A 16,361-nucleotide genomic window follows, 5' to 3' on the forward strand; every position below is an offset into this window, starting at 1 on the left:
GAGTCACAGGGTCAGAAGAGTTAGTGAATAAAGGATATTTGGCTGTGTTCCTGGAATATAGATGCTCCTTCCAAGTGTTCTGTATTATGGTAGCAATTGAAAACAGCAATGTGGGAGCTCTGTGACCTTGGGCTCAAACCGTTTGGATTAAGCTTGGGATTCCTAATATTTCAATGAGGTTGAACTAGAGGACAGCAACTTTCAGCTACAACATGCAGCAGTGTTAACTACAGTGATTGTGTAGCACATGACATTCTCAGGACTTACAGCTGTGGTTTGTACCTTTGATCCCCTTCATTCAGTTTTCCCTCCCGTCACCCCGTGCCTCTGGTAACCATAAATCTGATCTCTTTTTCTATTTGTTTTTCTATTTGTTTTATGTTTTAGGGTCCACATATAAGTGAGATCATCTAGTATTTGTCTTTCTCTGCTGACTTATTTAGTATAATGTCCTCAAGGACCATCCGTGCGGTCTCAAATGACAGGATTTCATTATTTTTATGGCTGAATAGTATTCCATTGGATATACAGACTACATTTTCTTTATCCATTACTCTGTTGATAGATACAGGTTGTTTCCATATCTTGGCTATTGTAAATAATGCTGCTATGAACATGGGGTGGCAATACCTCTTCAACAGGCTAACTTCTTTTTTTTCAACATGTTAATCTCATTTTGTTCAGCTATGTAACCAGAAGTGGAATTGCGGGATCCTTTGGTTATTTTATTTTTAATATTTGAAGAAAGTTCATAGGTTTTTCCATACTGGCTATGCCAATTTACATTCCCACCAACAGTGCACAGGAGTTCCCTTTTTTCAACATCTTCATCAACATTTGTTATCTTTTGTCATTTTGATAATAATTATTCTAACAAGAATGATATCTCGTTGTGGTTTTTGTGGTTTTGATTTGTATCTTCGTAAAGATTAGATGTTGAACACCTTTTTTTTTTTTTTTTAAGATTTTATTTATTTATCTCACAGAGATACAGACAGCCAGCGAGAGAGGGAACACAAGCAGGGGGAGTGGGAGAGGAAGAAGCAGGCTCATAGCAGAGGAGCCTGATGTGGGGCTCGATCCCATAACGCCGGGATCACGCCCTGAGCCGAAGGCAGACGCTTAACCACTGTGCCACCCAGGCGCCCCTGAACACCTTTTTTATGTGCTGGTTGTCCATTTGTCTTCTCTGGAGAAATGTCTATTTAGGTCCTTGGTCCTTTCTTTAGTTGGTTTCTTTTTTCTTTTCTTTATTTTTTTACTTTCTTTCTTTCTTTCTTTCTTTTTTTTACATACAACTGAGTTGTATGAGTTATGTATATATTTTAGGTATTAATTTCTCTTCAGATACATGATTTGCAAATATTTTCCCATTCCATATGTTGCATTTTCATTTTGTTGATTATTTCTTTCACTGTGAGGCTCTTGAGTGTAGTACCACTTTTTTTTTTTTTTTTATTTTGTTGCTCGTGCTTTTGGTGTTATTTTTAAAATATACTTACCAAGACCAATGTCAAGTAGTTTATTCTCTATGTTTTCTTGTAGGAATTTTATGATTTCAGGTCTTCCCTGTAAGTCTTTTATCTATTTTGAGTAAATTTTTGTGGATGATGTAAGATAGGGGTCCAGTTTTGTTCTTTGACATGTGAATATCCACTTCTCCCAGCATCATTTACTGAAGAAGCTGTTTTATTTTTCTCCATTGAGAATGCCTCCCTTCTCAAAAACCGTATGTGTCTGGGTTTATTTCTGGGCTCTCTCTTGTGTTCATTAGTCTATGTGTTTGTTTTTATGCCACTACCATAAGATTTTGATTTACTATAGCTTTATAATACAGTTGAAATCAGGCAGTGTGATGCCTCCAGCTTTATTCTTCTTTCTAGAGATTGTTTCGGTTATCCAAAGTCTTTCATTGTTTCATTCAAATTTTAGGATTTTTTTTTCTTACTGCAAAAAAAGTCATTGGAATCTTGATAGGAAATTCATTGAGTCTATTGGTGGCTTGGGTAATTAACATTATTTCTTGCAATTCATAAACATGCAATACCATTCAATTCATTGGTGGGTTTCTTTTTTTGTATCTGTCATCAATGTCTTGTTTTCCGTGAAGAGACCTTTCACCTCCATGCTCAAGTTTATTTCTAAGTATTTTGTTGTTTTTCTCCCTAACATAAATGTTCTTTGTATCTTTTCCCTTATATCTTTTTCAGGTAGTTTGTTGTTGGTGTATAGGAATGCTACTGCTAGGTGTACATTTATTTTCTATCCTACAACTTTACTGAATTCATTGATTAGACCTAACAGGGTTGTTTTTATAGTCTTTAGGATTTCTATATGTCACCTGCAAATAGAGACAGTTTTAACTTCTCCCTTCCCAATTTTTATGCCTATGATTTCTTTGTCTTGTCTGATGGTTCTGCTAGGACTTCGAGTACTGTATTGAATAGGAGTGTTGAGAGTGGGCACCCTTGTCTTGTTCCCCATCTTACATGACAAATTTTCAGTCTTTCACCAATGAGTGTGATGTTTGCCGTAGCTGTGGGTTTGCCGTATGTGGCCTTTATTGTGTTGAGGTACGTTTCTTCACGATCCAATTTGTTGAGGGTTTTTATCATGAATGCATGTTGTACTTTGTCAAATGCATGTCAAATGCTTTTTCTGTATCTATTGAGATATTCATATGATTTTTATCTTTCATTCTGTTAATGTGATGTGTCACACAGTGATTGATTTGCATATGTTGAACCATCCTTGCACCCCCTGGACAAATCCCAGTTGATCGTGGTATATGGTCCTTTAAGATGCTGCTGAATTCAGTCTGTTAATACTTAAAGAGAATTTTTTCATCTATATTCATCGGGGACACCAGTATATAATTTTCTTTTCTTGTAGTCTTTTTATTTGGTTTTGGTATCATGGTGATACTGGCCTCTTAAAATGTGTTTGTGTGTATTCCTCTTATGTTGATATTTTTGGAAGAGTTTAAGTAGTATAGGTGTTAATTCTTCCCTTATGGCAGGTCTAGTAGTGAGGAACTCATTTAGCTTTTCTTTGTTTGGAAAAGTCTTTATCTCTCCTTTATTTCTGAAGGACAGCTTTTCCAAATAAAGCATTCTTGGCTGACAGGTTTTTTTCCAAGTGGAGATGTTTTGACCTGGAAGTTTCATTGAAGAAAGGTGACCGTGATCTTGCTGCCCTAGGCCAGAGTTTTCTGCACAGCCGTATTTCCTCTGACCCTCTAAGGAGGCATGGAAATCTGCCAGGGAACAAAGCCACACAGACAACCTCCTCACGTTAAACCCAACCCCCTGACAAGGGGTGGTGAAAGGCCAACCAGGCAGAGCAGCCTGAACAGCCAAGCAGCAGGCCCCTCCCCCAGAAGACAGACCGGAAGAACAGGTAAGTGACACGCTTATTTCCTACAGGACTGCAAAACTCCACAACATGGGTGAACTTTTACATTAAGTGCATTCATAAAAATGCAAGCTTTGACTCCACTTTTGGGACCTACCCAAAGTAGATTCATAAAGACAGAAAGTAGAATGGTGTTGCCAAGGGCTGGAATGAGGCAGTAATGGTAAGTTTCTGATTCATGGTGTAGAGTTTTAGTTTCACAAGATGAAATGAGATGTGAAGTTGGGTTAGACGGAGGTTGTAGAAAGGGTATTAATGCATTTAATACATTTAAAATGTATTCCATGAACTTAATGTACTTAATGAAATATAAACCTATAAATGGTAGATTTGTAGACGGTAGATGGTAGATTTTTGATTATGTGTATTGTATGTCAATAAAAATATTTTTTCTTTAAAAACTGCAAATACAGAGAAATGAACACAGGACAATTTAGTCTTGCCATTTTGGTGCTGCTATTTTGTCTCACCCATTTTCCTGGAGACAACTTTGATCCAACAAAATGTTCTCATTCTGTGCCCACTTAAAAGCTTAAAATCAGAATTTTCCAAAACATGAAAATTTTTTCAAAACGGTATTTTCAGAGTTAATTTAATAAGACATTTTATTCCTTGATCAATTTTTTAAAATGTAGCACAATTTAAAATTCTATTTTATCTACTTTAACTTTAATTCACTGATTTTAAAAATCAGAATCAATTTTTTATGCAAATGGCTTGGATTTTTTATCCATATCATAGTCTACTGACTGTGGGTTCTGCTGTTTTACATTTTGCTTATGTGTCATTATTTTTACCAAGTCAACTTTCCTGATGCCCATTATGAATATTAAAATATTTTTTGCCCAGTTTTATTGATATAATTGATCACTGTATATAATTGACACACTGTGTATGTGTAAGCTATTATGTGATAAGAACTCTCAGAATTTACTCTCTTAACACCTCTCAAACCATAGAGCGGTATCAACTGCAGTCATCATGTTGTACTGTAAATCCCTGTTATTTATCTTAAAACTGGAAGTTTGTACCTTTTCACCATTCACTCAATCCCTGCCCCCACCCTCCCCTCTGTTTCTTGTTACTTTAATCTGATCTGTTCTTCTGAATTAGTTTTCCGCCTTTTCTTTTCTTTGTTTTAGATTCCACATAAAAGGGGAAAATGTCTATGTATCTATCATCTATATAGTATCTATCTCCCTATATATATCTATACCTACACATATGTAGTGTTTGCCTTTCTCTGTCTCACTTGTTTCACTTGGCATAATGCCTCTAAGTCCAAAACTGTTATCACACTTAGCAGGATTTCCTTTTCTTATGGCTGATTAATATTCCATTATGTAGGTAACACTTCTTTATCCATTCACCACTAATGGGCACTGATGTTTTCCTTGTCTCAGCTATGGTAAATAAAGCTTCTTGCACATGGAAGTGCAGGTATTTCTTAGACATATTCCTTTGTTTTCTATGGAATGTTCCCAGACGTGGAGCTGCTGCACATACCGTGGTTCTGTGTTCAGTGTGTTGAGGACGCTCCATACTGTTTTGCACAGTGCCGGCGCCAGTGCGCATAGGCTCCTTTGCTCCACATCCTCACCAGCATTTGTTGTCTCTTGTCGTTGTTATGACAGCTGCTCCAATTGATGTGATAGGTCATTGCGCTTTGGGCTTGCGCATACCTGCTTATCATTTGTTTATGTTCTCTGGGAAAGTGCCAGAGCACTGAACACTGTCTCTGGGGTCCAGGGGCAAGACCAGTCTCCATTAGACCTTCAGGGTCCTCATTTGGACATACAAGGGTGGGTGCAGAATCACTCTTCTGGCTGAGGTGAGGGTGCTGGAATAGTAAAGAGGACACCATGGGAGTGGACAGAAAAAGGAGAAAAGGGAGGTTTCTGTGGTCCCTTATTCTGCTCTTGGAGCCTGGAGATCCTGCTCCTTTGCCACTCTGACTCTGGAAAGCCACTGCCTTGAGGACACCCAGATAAAAGCATCCCTTTCTTTGGTGGTGTGCCTGCCTGGGGCTGTACCACTAGAGACAGAGAACGTGATGCAGGGTGCTTCCTTGTCCATGGTGCCTCATCAGTTCTGCTGGAGATACTGGAGAAGGAAGAGTCAGGCAGAGGCCATTGTGGTTGTCCCCTTGCCCAGAAACAGCTCGAAACTTTTAGTTGCGCTTCTCCCTACAGTCTAGCTTGTTAAAAGGGGAGGTGGGCTCCAAGATCTTCTCAGTTATTCATTCAGTAACTATACACTAAGCACTCCCCTATGCCAGGTACCTTGGTGGACCCATGAGGAGAGCTGAAAATACCAAGAGCTCCCTGCTTTTAGGGGCTCACAGTCTAGAGATGGACAAAGCACAAACCAAAGATGTGAAAGAAAAGAGCAAGTGCTATATACGACGACTGAAGTATGTAATGAAGGAAGGCTGGGAAGTCATTGGATAGGAAAATATGAAAGGCCTCACTGAGGGTGACATTGCTGAAAACAGATTGACAAAAGGGAGCTAGACCTGCACAAGTCTGTGTGCGGTGTGTCAGAAAGAAGGGACCGCTGTTGCAGACACTCACTAACAGAGCTGGTTTGGCCAGAGGAGGTGAAAAAGGCAGCCCCCGTGGCTGGAGGGACACTAGGAGGAGAGCAGAGGGGAGGGAGGAAGGCAGGGAGAGGTGCTGAGGCCTGGGAGACTGTTACTTATCTATTGTTCCTATGTTACTGCCTTGCCCCAGTAGCCTGAATCTTAAAATGTATATATTTAATTTCTCACAGTTTTTGTGGGTGAGGAGTCCAGGCACAAATAAGCATAGTTCCCCAGGCTCAAGGTGTGGCAGAGGCTGCAGCAGTGACTGAGGCTAGACTGGCAGAGGATTTTCTCCCAAGTTGGCTCACATGATTCGGGAAGCTGTTTGGACTCAGAATCTGAGTTCCTGTGTGTCTTCTGGCCTTGGCACAGGCCAAGTTCTCTGCCATGTGTGCTTCTACACATGGCAGCTCAAAATATCTGTGCTCGATTTTTGGTTCAGAGATCAAGAAGAAAAAGGGAAAGGGAGTGAGACGCAGAACACAAGAAAAGTAACTAGGAAGTTAGAAACTCTTTGCAATTGAAACTTAGACATCACATTTCATCGCATTGGCTGCATCCTATTGGTCAGAAGCCAGTAACTAACCACCTAATGGGTAGAGAGTGATGCCTATACCACAAGTCTGGATCGGTGGGAGCCACTGTGAAGGCTGTTCCGCTCATAGACAAAAATGAGGCAACTGGGGCGCCTGGGTAGCGCAGTCCTTAAGCGTCTGTCTTCGGCTCAGGGCGTGATCCTGGCGTTATGGGATCGAGCCCCACATCAGGCTCCTCCGCTAAGAGCCTGCTTCTTCCTCTCCCACTCCCCCTGCTTGTGTTCCCTCTCTCGCTGGCCGTCTCTCTCTGTCAAATAAATAAATAAAATCTTTTTTAAAAATTTTAAAAAAATGAGGAACTGGGTCTCATTCTAAATATAATGGGAAACAATTGAACAGTTTAACTACAGAGGACAGCAATATCTGCTTCTTCGTTCATTTCCACCCCATCATAGTGCCCACATTTACACAAGGCCAAGTGGGAAAGTGTTCCAATATTACATTGTTGGAACCCAGGCCTCTGTTGAGCGGCCCTCCATGCCAAGTCCCACCCCTTCTTGTAATTCTTCCATCCTGAAAATTGTGCTTCAGATACACAGGGGACCACCCCACCCATGTTACATTATCCACATACACCTGATGATGTCCCAAGAAGTGGATTCTAGCCTGATCCCCACTAAGCAGCTTGGGAAAGTGGGGAATATGTGAGAGACACAATGATTTAGGACTCAGAACTGGGAAAACAAAGAAAAAAGGTCTGAATTCAGTTCTGTCTCCTGAAACCTCAGACCCTGGTTACATTTCCAGAGAGTGGTGGCTATGGCATTTTTGGCTCATAGTGTACAGTTAAGGAGATGACATGGGGGAGAAAAGTAAACAGTTCGTTGCCAAGAGACGGCAGAGGCCAAGGTACTGGAATCTTGAAGAAGCGACCTCACTTCCTTGGTGATAGGCCCCAATTGAACTTAGAACTCTGGTAACCAGGCACATCCATTCAAAGAAAGCCTGCTTTCCAGCTCACTTGACTCGAGACGTTCAAGAGAACAAGATGTTCTGTTGCTGTATTCCTACTTTCAGGGGCTTTGGCCCAGAAAGTCCAGAGAGAAAGACTTTCACGTCATTGTAGTCGTCGTCTCAGCCCGCTTTTCCGAGCCCTCTGGACATGTGGCAGGAGACACCAACAGGTAACACAGGGCAGCTCAGAGCAGCCCACTGGAGAGCAGGCAACAACAGTGATCCTACTTCAGCAGGCCCACACCTCTTGCCCCTCACTAAGTGTGTGTGTGTATGTGTATGTGTGTGTAGAGGAGGGGGCAGAGGAAGGATGCCCTTCCTGGGCAGAAGCAAGCTGCCAGGTGTTGGAACCTGGCCCATCTTTCATGTTCACACCCCAGGTCATAGCAGGCAGGATGAGAAGCTGAGTGCTGGGGACCAAGCTCAACCACCTGTATGTTAATCATGAGCCCTAGGGTTTCATCTGGCTTCCTCTTTGTTGGATGTCTTTTCTGCTACTTCTCTTAGCCTTAACTGGAGAACACGATTTCTAATGGGGGTGGCCCCTTGTGGCAATGTCCCGTGAGGCCACTAATGTCTCTTGGCCCCATATATATGGGGCACTGCATTTTCGGAGCTGCACCCAGGAGATCATTGATGAGCTGGTCTGTGACTTTAACTATTCCAACTCCCTAGACAAGTGTCAGGTGCACCAGACCACCCAGGATCAGTGCTGCCTGAGGTGAGAATGGGAAGAGGGTTCTCCACACCCAGGGCCCCCACACAAATATGGGGACAGACCTAGGGCCCTCCTATAATGTTTCCACATGAGTGTCCCTCAGGCCCAACCACAAAGTAATCCCAACATCTACACCTCCACCACCAGCTATGGGATAAGGTAGGAAGACTCTTCACATATATGGGAATGGTAGAGAATATAATTAATGTTTTTTTGCAGTTTAGGGGCGTAGGTTATTTTGTTTTGTTGTGTTTTATCTTACTTTTCCCGAAGCCATGAGTGTCTTTGTACTGTTTTTATTATTTTCCCTACTCACCCAGGTATCCTGTGTAGAACCCAGCTCCACTGTCCTTGGAGAACTTGTCTAAGGCCTTATAAATCCTCACACTAAATAGGGTGATTGAACATAAAAGGAATGGTGGGATGAAGTCATTCTATATGTTTCTCTATAACGCGTCATTTCTCAGAGTACATCAAATCATTGTAGGTCCACCAGGTCACAAGCTGTGTCCTTATATGTCTTTTTGGACCTCCGTAAAGGAGGTCGTCAGCCACAGTAATTCAGCCTTTCAAGGCTGGTGGAACTTGACATGATTCAATTCTGTTGCCATTTCAGCAATGCTGCAAGGAACACTTAAGTGTCTTAACAAACTTTTTTTAGCTGCTAGATCTGCCAGAACATAGAACCACAGATTGGGTGGAAGGCCTCTGATGCCTCCTGGCCCAGGTAGCTGGCTCTATCTTTTCAGAGTTCCACCCAGGACATCTTTGATGAGCTGCTCCAAGGGTTCAGCTACTTCATCTCCTTTGACAAGCAGCAGGTGCATCAGGCCACCAACAACATCCAGTGCTGGTCTGGGGTGAGAATGGGTCCAAATTCATGTCCTATCTCAGGACCCACAGATGATCAGGGCAAGGCCAGAACCCACACTAGAAACAATTGGCTCCCCTGTGGCCTGCCAAGGAGGGTGGTTTCCCCTGAACCTTTCTCCCCATGTCAGGAACAGACCAGGCCTCATCAGCATGGGAGGAATGCCATGCATTCCATGCTCTGGACAGTTCTCAGGCCGAACGTCTATGATCTCAAGCAGCGTTGGAGATGCTAAGCTTCTGCTTTCTCCTGTCTGCAGTAGGGATGTTTACCGATGACTTAAAGGCATAGAGTTCTTAATAAAGGCTATTAAAAGAGAGAAATGCTATTGTTGCTCAACTAACAAAATGGGTTAAAGGGAACAATGGTTTATCATTTCACCCCTAAAGCCAATTGCACCTTTAAGCCTAGAGCCCTTTTCTGGGCGGGCCTTCAAGTCCCTTTTCTTGCACAAGTTCCCGAAGCGTTGGGAGTCTCTGGTCTGAACGCCAGACCCTGATCTTCCTGGTGGTTCATGGAGTTGAAGCTGAGTACACTGCGCTCCCCCCCCCCCTGTCTTTCTGGTGGGGAAAAAGAATTAATCCTGTCCCTGGACGAGGCCTGCACGATGCTGATGCTCAGAGAAGGCACAGTGGAGCATTTCGTACGCTCCCTGGTACCATTCTTCCCAGATATAAACATATCAAATATCACAATTTTCTGCATAATACCATGTGTTCACTTCACCCCAACAGGTCCTGGGCCAGCAGTTCAACAGGTGAATGCCCACCCCAGGCACAGCACAGGAGTGAGACTCCCACCTACTAGCTGTATGTCTTGGGAATGTCACTGTACCTCTCTGAGCTTCACTTTCCTCTTCTGAAAAATGGGGTGGTAAGAGGCTGAATCTCATAGGGTTACTGTAGGAAATCATGGGAGAAAACACGGCACGGGCTTATCTGGGGCCTGGCTCTGTAGAAAAGGCTGCTGAACATGCTGGGCATCTTCATGTTTAGTAGTTCTCGCTCTCCAGTGAAGAAGCTCTCAACCTCAACCCTCACAGGCCTGTGGCCCTTCTGGGTTTACAAAAGCAAATGGAAAGCTCATAGTTTTCCTGTTTGCAAAGGACTTCTGAGATTCCATCTAGTTGGTCCTGGCACTGGTCCTTTATGTGACCAGATTAGGGAGTCACTGGGGGCAGGCAGAGCCGCCCAAGGTCCACTCAGTATTTGGAAAGTACTGGTTAGGAGTCATTCATTCAATAATATGTATTAGGCATGTAGTAATGCAGGCACTTTCCAGTCACTAAGATAACTCAGTCGACAAAGTAGATACAATGTCTGGGTCTCAATTTTAGTCAGAGGGTCAGATAGTCACTCTACACATCATAAGCACCCATGTCCATAGTTCATTAGATGTGACATCTTCATGGCCTACTCTAGGTGTGAATAGATCCACCCGTGTTTGTACCATTATGATGGACTATAACAAGTAAAAACACGGTCTTTGGGTCCAGAAGGAAAGACTGCTGCCTCCACAGAGCAGGGTGGGAGATACAGGGGTTGTGGCTGGGGAGGGACTTTCAGAGCCATAGATCTCACAGATCTCTTGGTTTCCATGGGAGGGCTGAATTTGGGGGGCTTCCTGAAGAAGCAAATGAGTCAAAAAGAGCTATGGATGGGCCTTCAAGCCCTCTGGGAAGCAGAGCACAATCTGGGCTGAGCTGGTGCCTAAAACATCCACCCCTTTGATGGTCTCATCTTGCTCTGCCTGCCCCTTTCCGTATCCACCTCTGCTGACCACAACTGGGGCCAATAATAGAAGCTGTGGTGAGCAGACCACTCACAAATCTGCCTCAAACTTAAGCCCTGATACTGGTCTGCATGGAAGACGGAGTAGACTAGACCTATGGCCGTGAAGAGTGTAAGTGGAAAAACCACTCATTCAGGTTTTCTGGATGAGCAAACCACTGCAAAGACAGCTACAGAGGGGTTGGAAGTGGCCTGGGGCCATCTTCTGGGACCCACACAGAAAGAACGGTGCTGTGGGAGTAGCATGTGGAATGAAAGGCCAGGCCTCTGACTGTGCTCCAGATATGACTTGAGGTAAAGCGGGGGGGGGGGGGGCTCTGTACATCTGAAGTGCCATGACTGGGACCTGAAAAACCATGCCCCCATTCTCCTGCTGCAGCGGGAACTTCTGGAGCCTGTAGAGGCAGAGGGTAACGGAGATTGCAGTTTGGGAAGGCTATCTGGAATGGGGCTCATGGATTGGAAATTCATTGGATATATTTTTTTAATATTTTCTTATTATGTTATGTTAGTCGCCATACAGTACATCCCAAGTTTTTGATGTAAAGTTCCATGATTCATTACTTGCGTATAACACCCAGTGCACCATGCAATACGTGCCCTCCTTAAGGCCATGGTATATGTCCTGTTTTTGGAAAGGCACATGGAAAGTCAGTTATGTGGATGAACCTTTCTCTTTAACCTGCTCCAGTGCCAGCTCCAGGGCTCCTTCCAGTTGCAGAGCCAGAAAAAGGGCCTTCTATGGAGCTAGAGGCAACCCCAGCTCTGCATCGACCATCACCTGCAGTGTCAGAGCCAGCCTCCCCTCCATCAGCTGTTGCAGAACTGGAACACATGCTCCCATCATCTCCATGTGTGCCGGGTGCTGAGCTGCAGTCAGCTGGACCATCAGCTTTCCCAGGAATTTTCACTCCAGCTCTGACAATAGACATAGAGCCCACTGTGACCCCAGATGGTTCCTGCTGTGTCACCCCAAAGAACCAGCTGGGTGAGGAGAAGCCTGACCTCCTGGACTTCCCTTCCAGGCTTGTGACAGAGCAACTCACATATATGGATACGGTGAGCAGTTAGGCTCTCAGGGTGGGGCAGGGACAAGCGTTTCTTCTGCTGTAGGCTGCCTCACACCTGCCTTTCCCTGATGTGGACTCCTATGGTCTGGCACCAAATCTCAGCTCCACCACTTCCCAACCCTGTCAACCCATCAAGGTGCTTAGCCCCAAGCTTTCACTGTCCAGCTGCGGACTGTAGCGAGAGACCCTGATAAGCACTGATACGGAGGTACTAGGGAGAAGAAATGAGCCAGAATGGAGAGACCAATGGGCAGGCCCTGGTCCCGTGGGTGGAGGAGGGCAGCTCTCTGTGTTCAGTCAAGTCCATGGGTCGCCCACCCACTTGTTTTGGAGGCTGAGTACCCTCATCAATTACTAGGTATCTGATGTGTACTTAAGTGCAGGGCAGATAGATAAACCTGTGGTTGTAGCTATCATGTGAGAATGTGTATCTGAGAGGGGAGTAGAACCAGAGGGATGAATAGTTGGAGGGGAAGAGTCCCCCTTGGGAGGAGCCACCTTGAACAGCAGCGTGGAGCTTGGAGTTTGTGAGGATGATCAGGATGCAAATGCCCTCCTTCCTTCCCTCGTCTCTATTTGCTCCTGGGCCATCCTGTCCTGGGCCCCTCAGTGAAAAAGAATGGAGTGACATCCAGGGACTCCAACCAGGCTCAGGCCACATTCTCAGCTTTCTGAGCTCTAGCTCTGACCTGTGACCCCTATCTAGGACACTACTCTTGCATGTGAAATAGCTGGGTGAACAAACCTCCCCCTGTTCTCTAGGAGCTGTTCAAGAAGCTGCTGCCCCATCAGTGCCTGGGCTCCATCTGGTCCAAGCGCAATAAGCCTGGCAGTGAGCACCTGGCACCCACAGTCCGGGCCACTGTCGCCCAGTTCAACGGTGTGGCCAAGTGTGTCATCACTACCTGCCTTGGCAACCCAAGCATGACAGCCCGGGACAGGGCCATGGTGGTGGAGCACTGGATCAAGGTGGCCAAGGTATGCAACGGGAAGCCCAGCTGAGGTGATCTCCTGCGTCTCGGGCACTGCTCTTCCCTTGATCAGGTCTCAGGGTGGAAGGCCCTGGTCTTTGCCCTAGGGACTGTGCAGTCCCTAGGCTCTTCCTTCCAGAGGCTGACTGTGACTTGCATGGCCCAATGTTGGGATGCTCTGTTCCTCCTTGACTTCTTCCTTGGAGTGAGGTAAAATCCTTTGTCTCTCAGCATTGGGACTCTTTGGGCCTTATATGTGCCCTTCGGCAGGTCCCTGGACATCTGCTTCATCCAGGAGGAGTGATTTAAACTGAGGGTGACTGAAGCTCTAGAGAAAATCAGCCTCCACTACCCACGTGACAGCTCATTCTCTTCCCTCCCCAGGCCTGTCAAATCCTGCAGAACTACTACTCCCTGAATGCCATCGTCTCGGCTCTGCAGACTGTCTCAATATACCACCCCAAGAAGACATGGGAGAACGTTTCCAGGTGAGACGGTCTCTCTGCATGGACGGACCAGGATGGATGAGGGATCTCCCAGAGGCCTGTCCTCTTCCCCCTCAGCCAGCTTGGACCTCCTGGGAAGCAGCAATCCCTGACTACAGGACCTGGGCTGGCAGGCGGGTCTCTCAGCCTCCCTGGAGAATAGGCCACCATGTCTCCTGCTTTAGAAATCAGTTTTCCTAAATGTTCCCCCACAAGGCTGAGCTGAATAAATATTTTCATGTGTTTACAACCACTAAACTCTGCCCAATTGAAACCAAAATTGACCAAAACAGAGCTGCTCAATTAATATGGGAATGGAGTCATAGGATGACCTACATCAGAGCTCTCTCCCATGTCCTACAAAGACCTTAGTGCTCAGAGGAACCCAGAGAAAACTGTTATCCAGGCAATTTGACACTTTGGGGTTCTCAAATAAAAGGGACTTGCACTCAATCCTGCCACATTAGTCCTCCAATCGTCCTGCCTCCTTTCCCTCTATTCAGGAAGTGCTTTCAAAACTTTAAAAAGCTGGGCACTGAAGACAACCCACAGAGCAGGAAACTAGTCATCAAGGTAGCATGGAAGGTGCAGGTCTGGAAAGAGAAGAAGGGTGTGAGGGAACAGGGTCCTGCATGGATGAAATAGGGAATGGCCTGAAGCATTCCTTGGAGAGGGGAAGCCTTTGGCATGAATGTGGTGACAGGCTGGGGTGAAGATTCCATTGGGGGTGGAACAACCAGGTGCTGCTCAACCAGATTCGCTAGCCTAGACACCCTGTCTCTCTATGTTAACAGCTAGTCCAGATGGACACCTGTACAAACCTTGAAAGCCCAGAGGACAGGGCTCTGCTCAGTGAAGGGGTTGGGATGGGTTGAGGGCCACAACAATAATGATAGTAATACGATACTGAGTCCTCAGGAGACGATGGGAGGTAGGTAGAATTCTCACTTTTCCTGATGAGAAAACAGGCTCAGGGAGGCCAGGCTGCAAGCTCAGGGTCACACATGGAGAATGTTGGAGCTGAGATTTTTCTAGAATCACTCATGGCATGCTTAAGGATAATGTTTATCAGTTATCAGCGGACTTAAGTCAGATGTCTAGGGTCTGAATTAAAAGATGGTGGGGGCAAGTGGACTGAGGGTGTTACGGTCTCAAGGATCTTGTCCTTGGCCCTACAGGAGCAACCATCTAATAAATCTGCCACCCTGGTGATGGCCCTCCAGAGAGCCCAGAAGAAGAGGCTGCAGAAGAAGGTGAGTGTGCCTGAGGCCCAGGGCCTCCAAAGTCAGAGGAGAGGGGCTTCTCCCTGAGGGCTGGAAGCCTCCAAATCAGTACAGTTGGGACTTCAACTCCAGCTCCACTTCCTGTTGCTTCTAAAATTCTTGTTTCAAAGTGACCAGCAGGAGGGTCTAGAAAGCTGGATCCAGAATGTGTTTCGGGATGGGGAGGAGCCCAGGACTATATACCCTGTGATTTTCTAAAAGCAGGCCCTGGAGGTGATTAGAAAGAGTATGATGTACTTGGAGGGTGAGGGGAAAGGGAATTGAGGGGAGACTGCTAAGGGTCCTAGGCTGCTCCATGTGGGAAACTGGGGTGGGCCAGGAGGCTGCAGCATTTTCAGGGGAGGGTCCCCATGGGCATCAGAGAGCAGGGACTCATCCCAACCCTACCGCTCATGACACAGGGTGTTGTCCCCTAACTTGGCACTTTCCTCACTGAATTGGTGATGCTGGATATTGCAATGGAGGACTATCTGGAGGTGGGTGAGCCTGAGGATTGTGGGGGAGGGACCAGAATCCGGAGGTTTGGGAGCAGAGCGCCCCTGTACTGAGCCCTGAGCTCTCAGGACTCGGCAAACCTCCCCTCATGACAGCCTCACAGTTGCCCTTGTGAGCTGGGGTCTCTTGCCCATCTCAGTGATAAGTGAAGGGACGCTGCACTTAGGACACGGCTCCCGGTGCCGAAGACTGGTGAAGCAGCAGAGCTTCCTGAAGGCAAAGCTGCGTGAAGTCTGTCTGACTGGACCTCAGCCTCCCCTGGTGAGGTTGCCCGTGGGGGGAGAATGAAGTCAGGACCCTCCACATCAGCAAGCACCTCAGTAGCCGCAGCAGCCCCTTCCTGCCTGAGGCTTCGGCCTCCCCTACTGTCTTCCGAGAGGGTAGTGCTACAGGGTCCCGATCTGTAGCCAGTCCATCTGCCCCGTGTCCTTTCTCTGGACCCCAGAGCCTTGCCTAGATCCCAGTCCCATTATCAGTGTTTGCAGAGCCCACAAATGTGTCTTGGCCTTAGCGCAGCATTAGAAGGTGTGGGTGTAAGGTGCTAGTAATAACCAGGGGGCTCCTTCTGATGGACTTTGGCTCTCTGCTTTCCAAAGATGTGAGATCAACCACCAGAAAAAGAATAAGGTTGTGTGTCACTTCCTGTAGGAAAGGGTAGGGAGTAGGCCTCAGAGATGTCCCTGGGAAGAACATTGCTTGGCTCCATCCCCTCCGTCTCACGTTTACTGGGATAGTTTGGTAATAAAGAAGTGGAAGACCCATCTAGTTAGTAAGTGGGGATAGAGGAATGCCATCAAGGATAGCTTCCCGTAGGAAGGGCTATTTATACTCACCTCTGAGAACAGGTTGGGATTGGATGAATCTGCAGGCAGGAGGGTGGCCATGTGTGCCAGGACCCGGGACAGTTCCCCTCTCCCATTGCTCAACCCTCACCAGGCCCTGCAGCTACCCCCCCCCCCCCCACCCCAGGCTCCCTATACATCCTGTGCTTCTCTCTCTGCTCAGGAATACCAAGTCATGACGGACATCATGCTGCTCCAGGTGGCTGCCAAGAATTACACCCTAGAGCCCGAGGATCCTTTTTGGGCCTGGTTCCAGGCTATGGAGTCTCTCAGTGAGGTGAGAGGTGA

The 16,361-nt window shown here is 46.2% G+C and overlaps 1 protein-coding gene across 2 annotated transcripts in view; it reads left to right on the plus strand.

Moving 5' to 3' along the window:
* LOC125281949 (ral guanine nucleotide dissociation stimulator-like) overlaps window positions 1-16,361 on the plus strand; it is a 476,760-nt gene that overhangs the window by 69,004 nt on the left and 391,395 nt on the right. For both annotated transcript variants that reach the window (XM_057312911.1, XM_057312912.1), the window contains exons 5-8: window positions 3,127-3,399; window positions 13,353-13,456; window positions 14,632-14,706; window positions 16,237-16,357. In XM_057312911.1, the coding sequence (XP_057168894.1) occupies window positions 3,249-3,399; window positions 13,353-13,456; window positions 14,632-14,706; window positions 16,237-16,357 (451 nt within the window). In that variant the 5' untranslated portion in view covers window positions 3,127-3,248. The remainder of the gene's footprint in view (window positions 1-3,126; window positions 3,400-13,352; window positions 13,457-14,631; window positions 14,707-16,236; window positions 16,358-16,361) is intronic.

Source organism: Ursus arctos, unplaced genomic scaffold, assembly GCF_023065955.2.
Source record: "Ursus arctos isolate Adak ecotype North America unplaced genomic scaffold, UrsArc2.0 scaffold_16, whole genome shotgun sequence".
Classification (NCBI taxonomy): Eukaryota; Metazoa; Chordata; class Mammalia; order Carnivora; family Ursidae; genus Ursus; species Ursus arctos.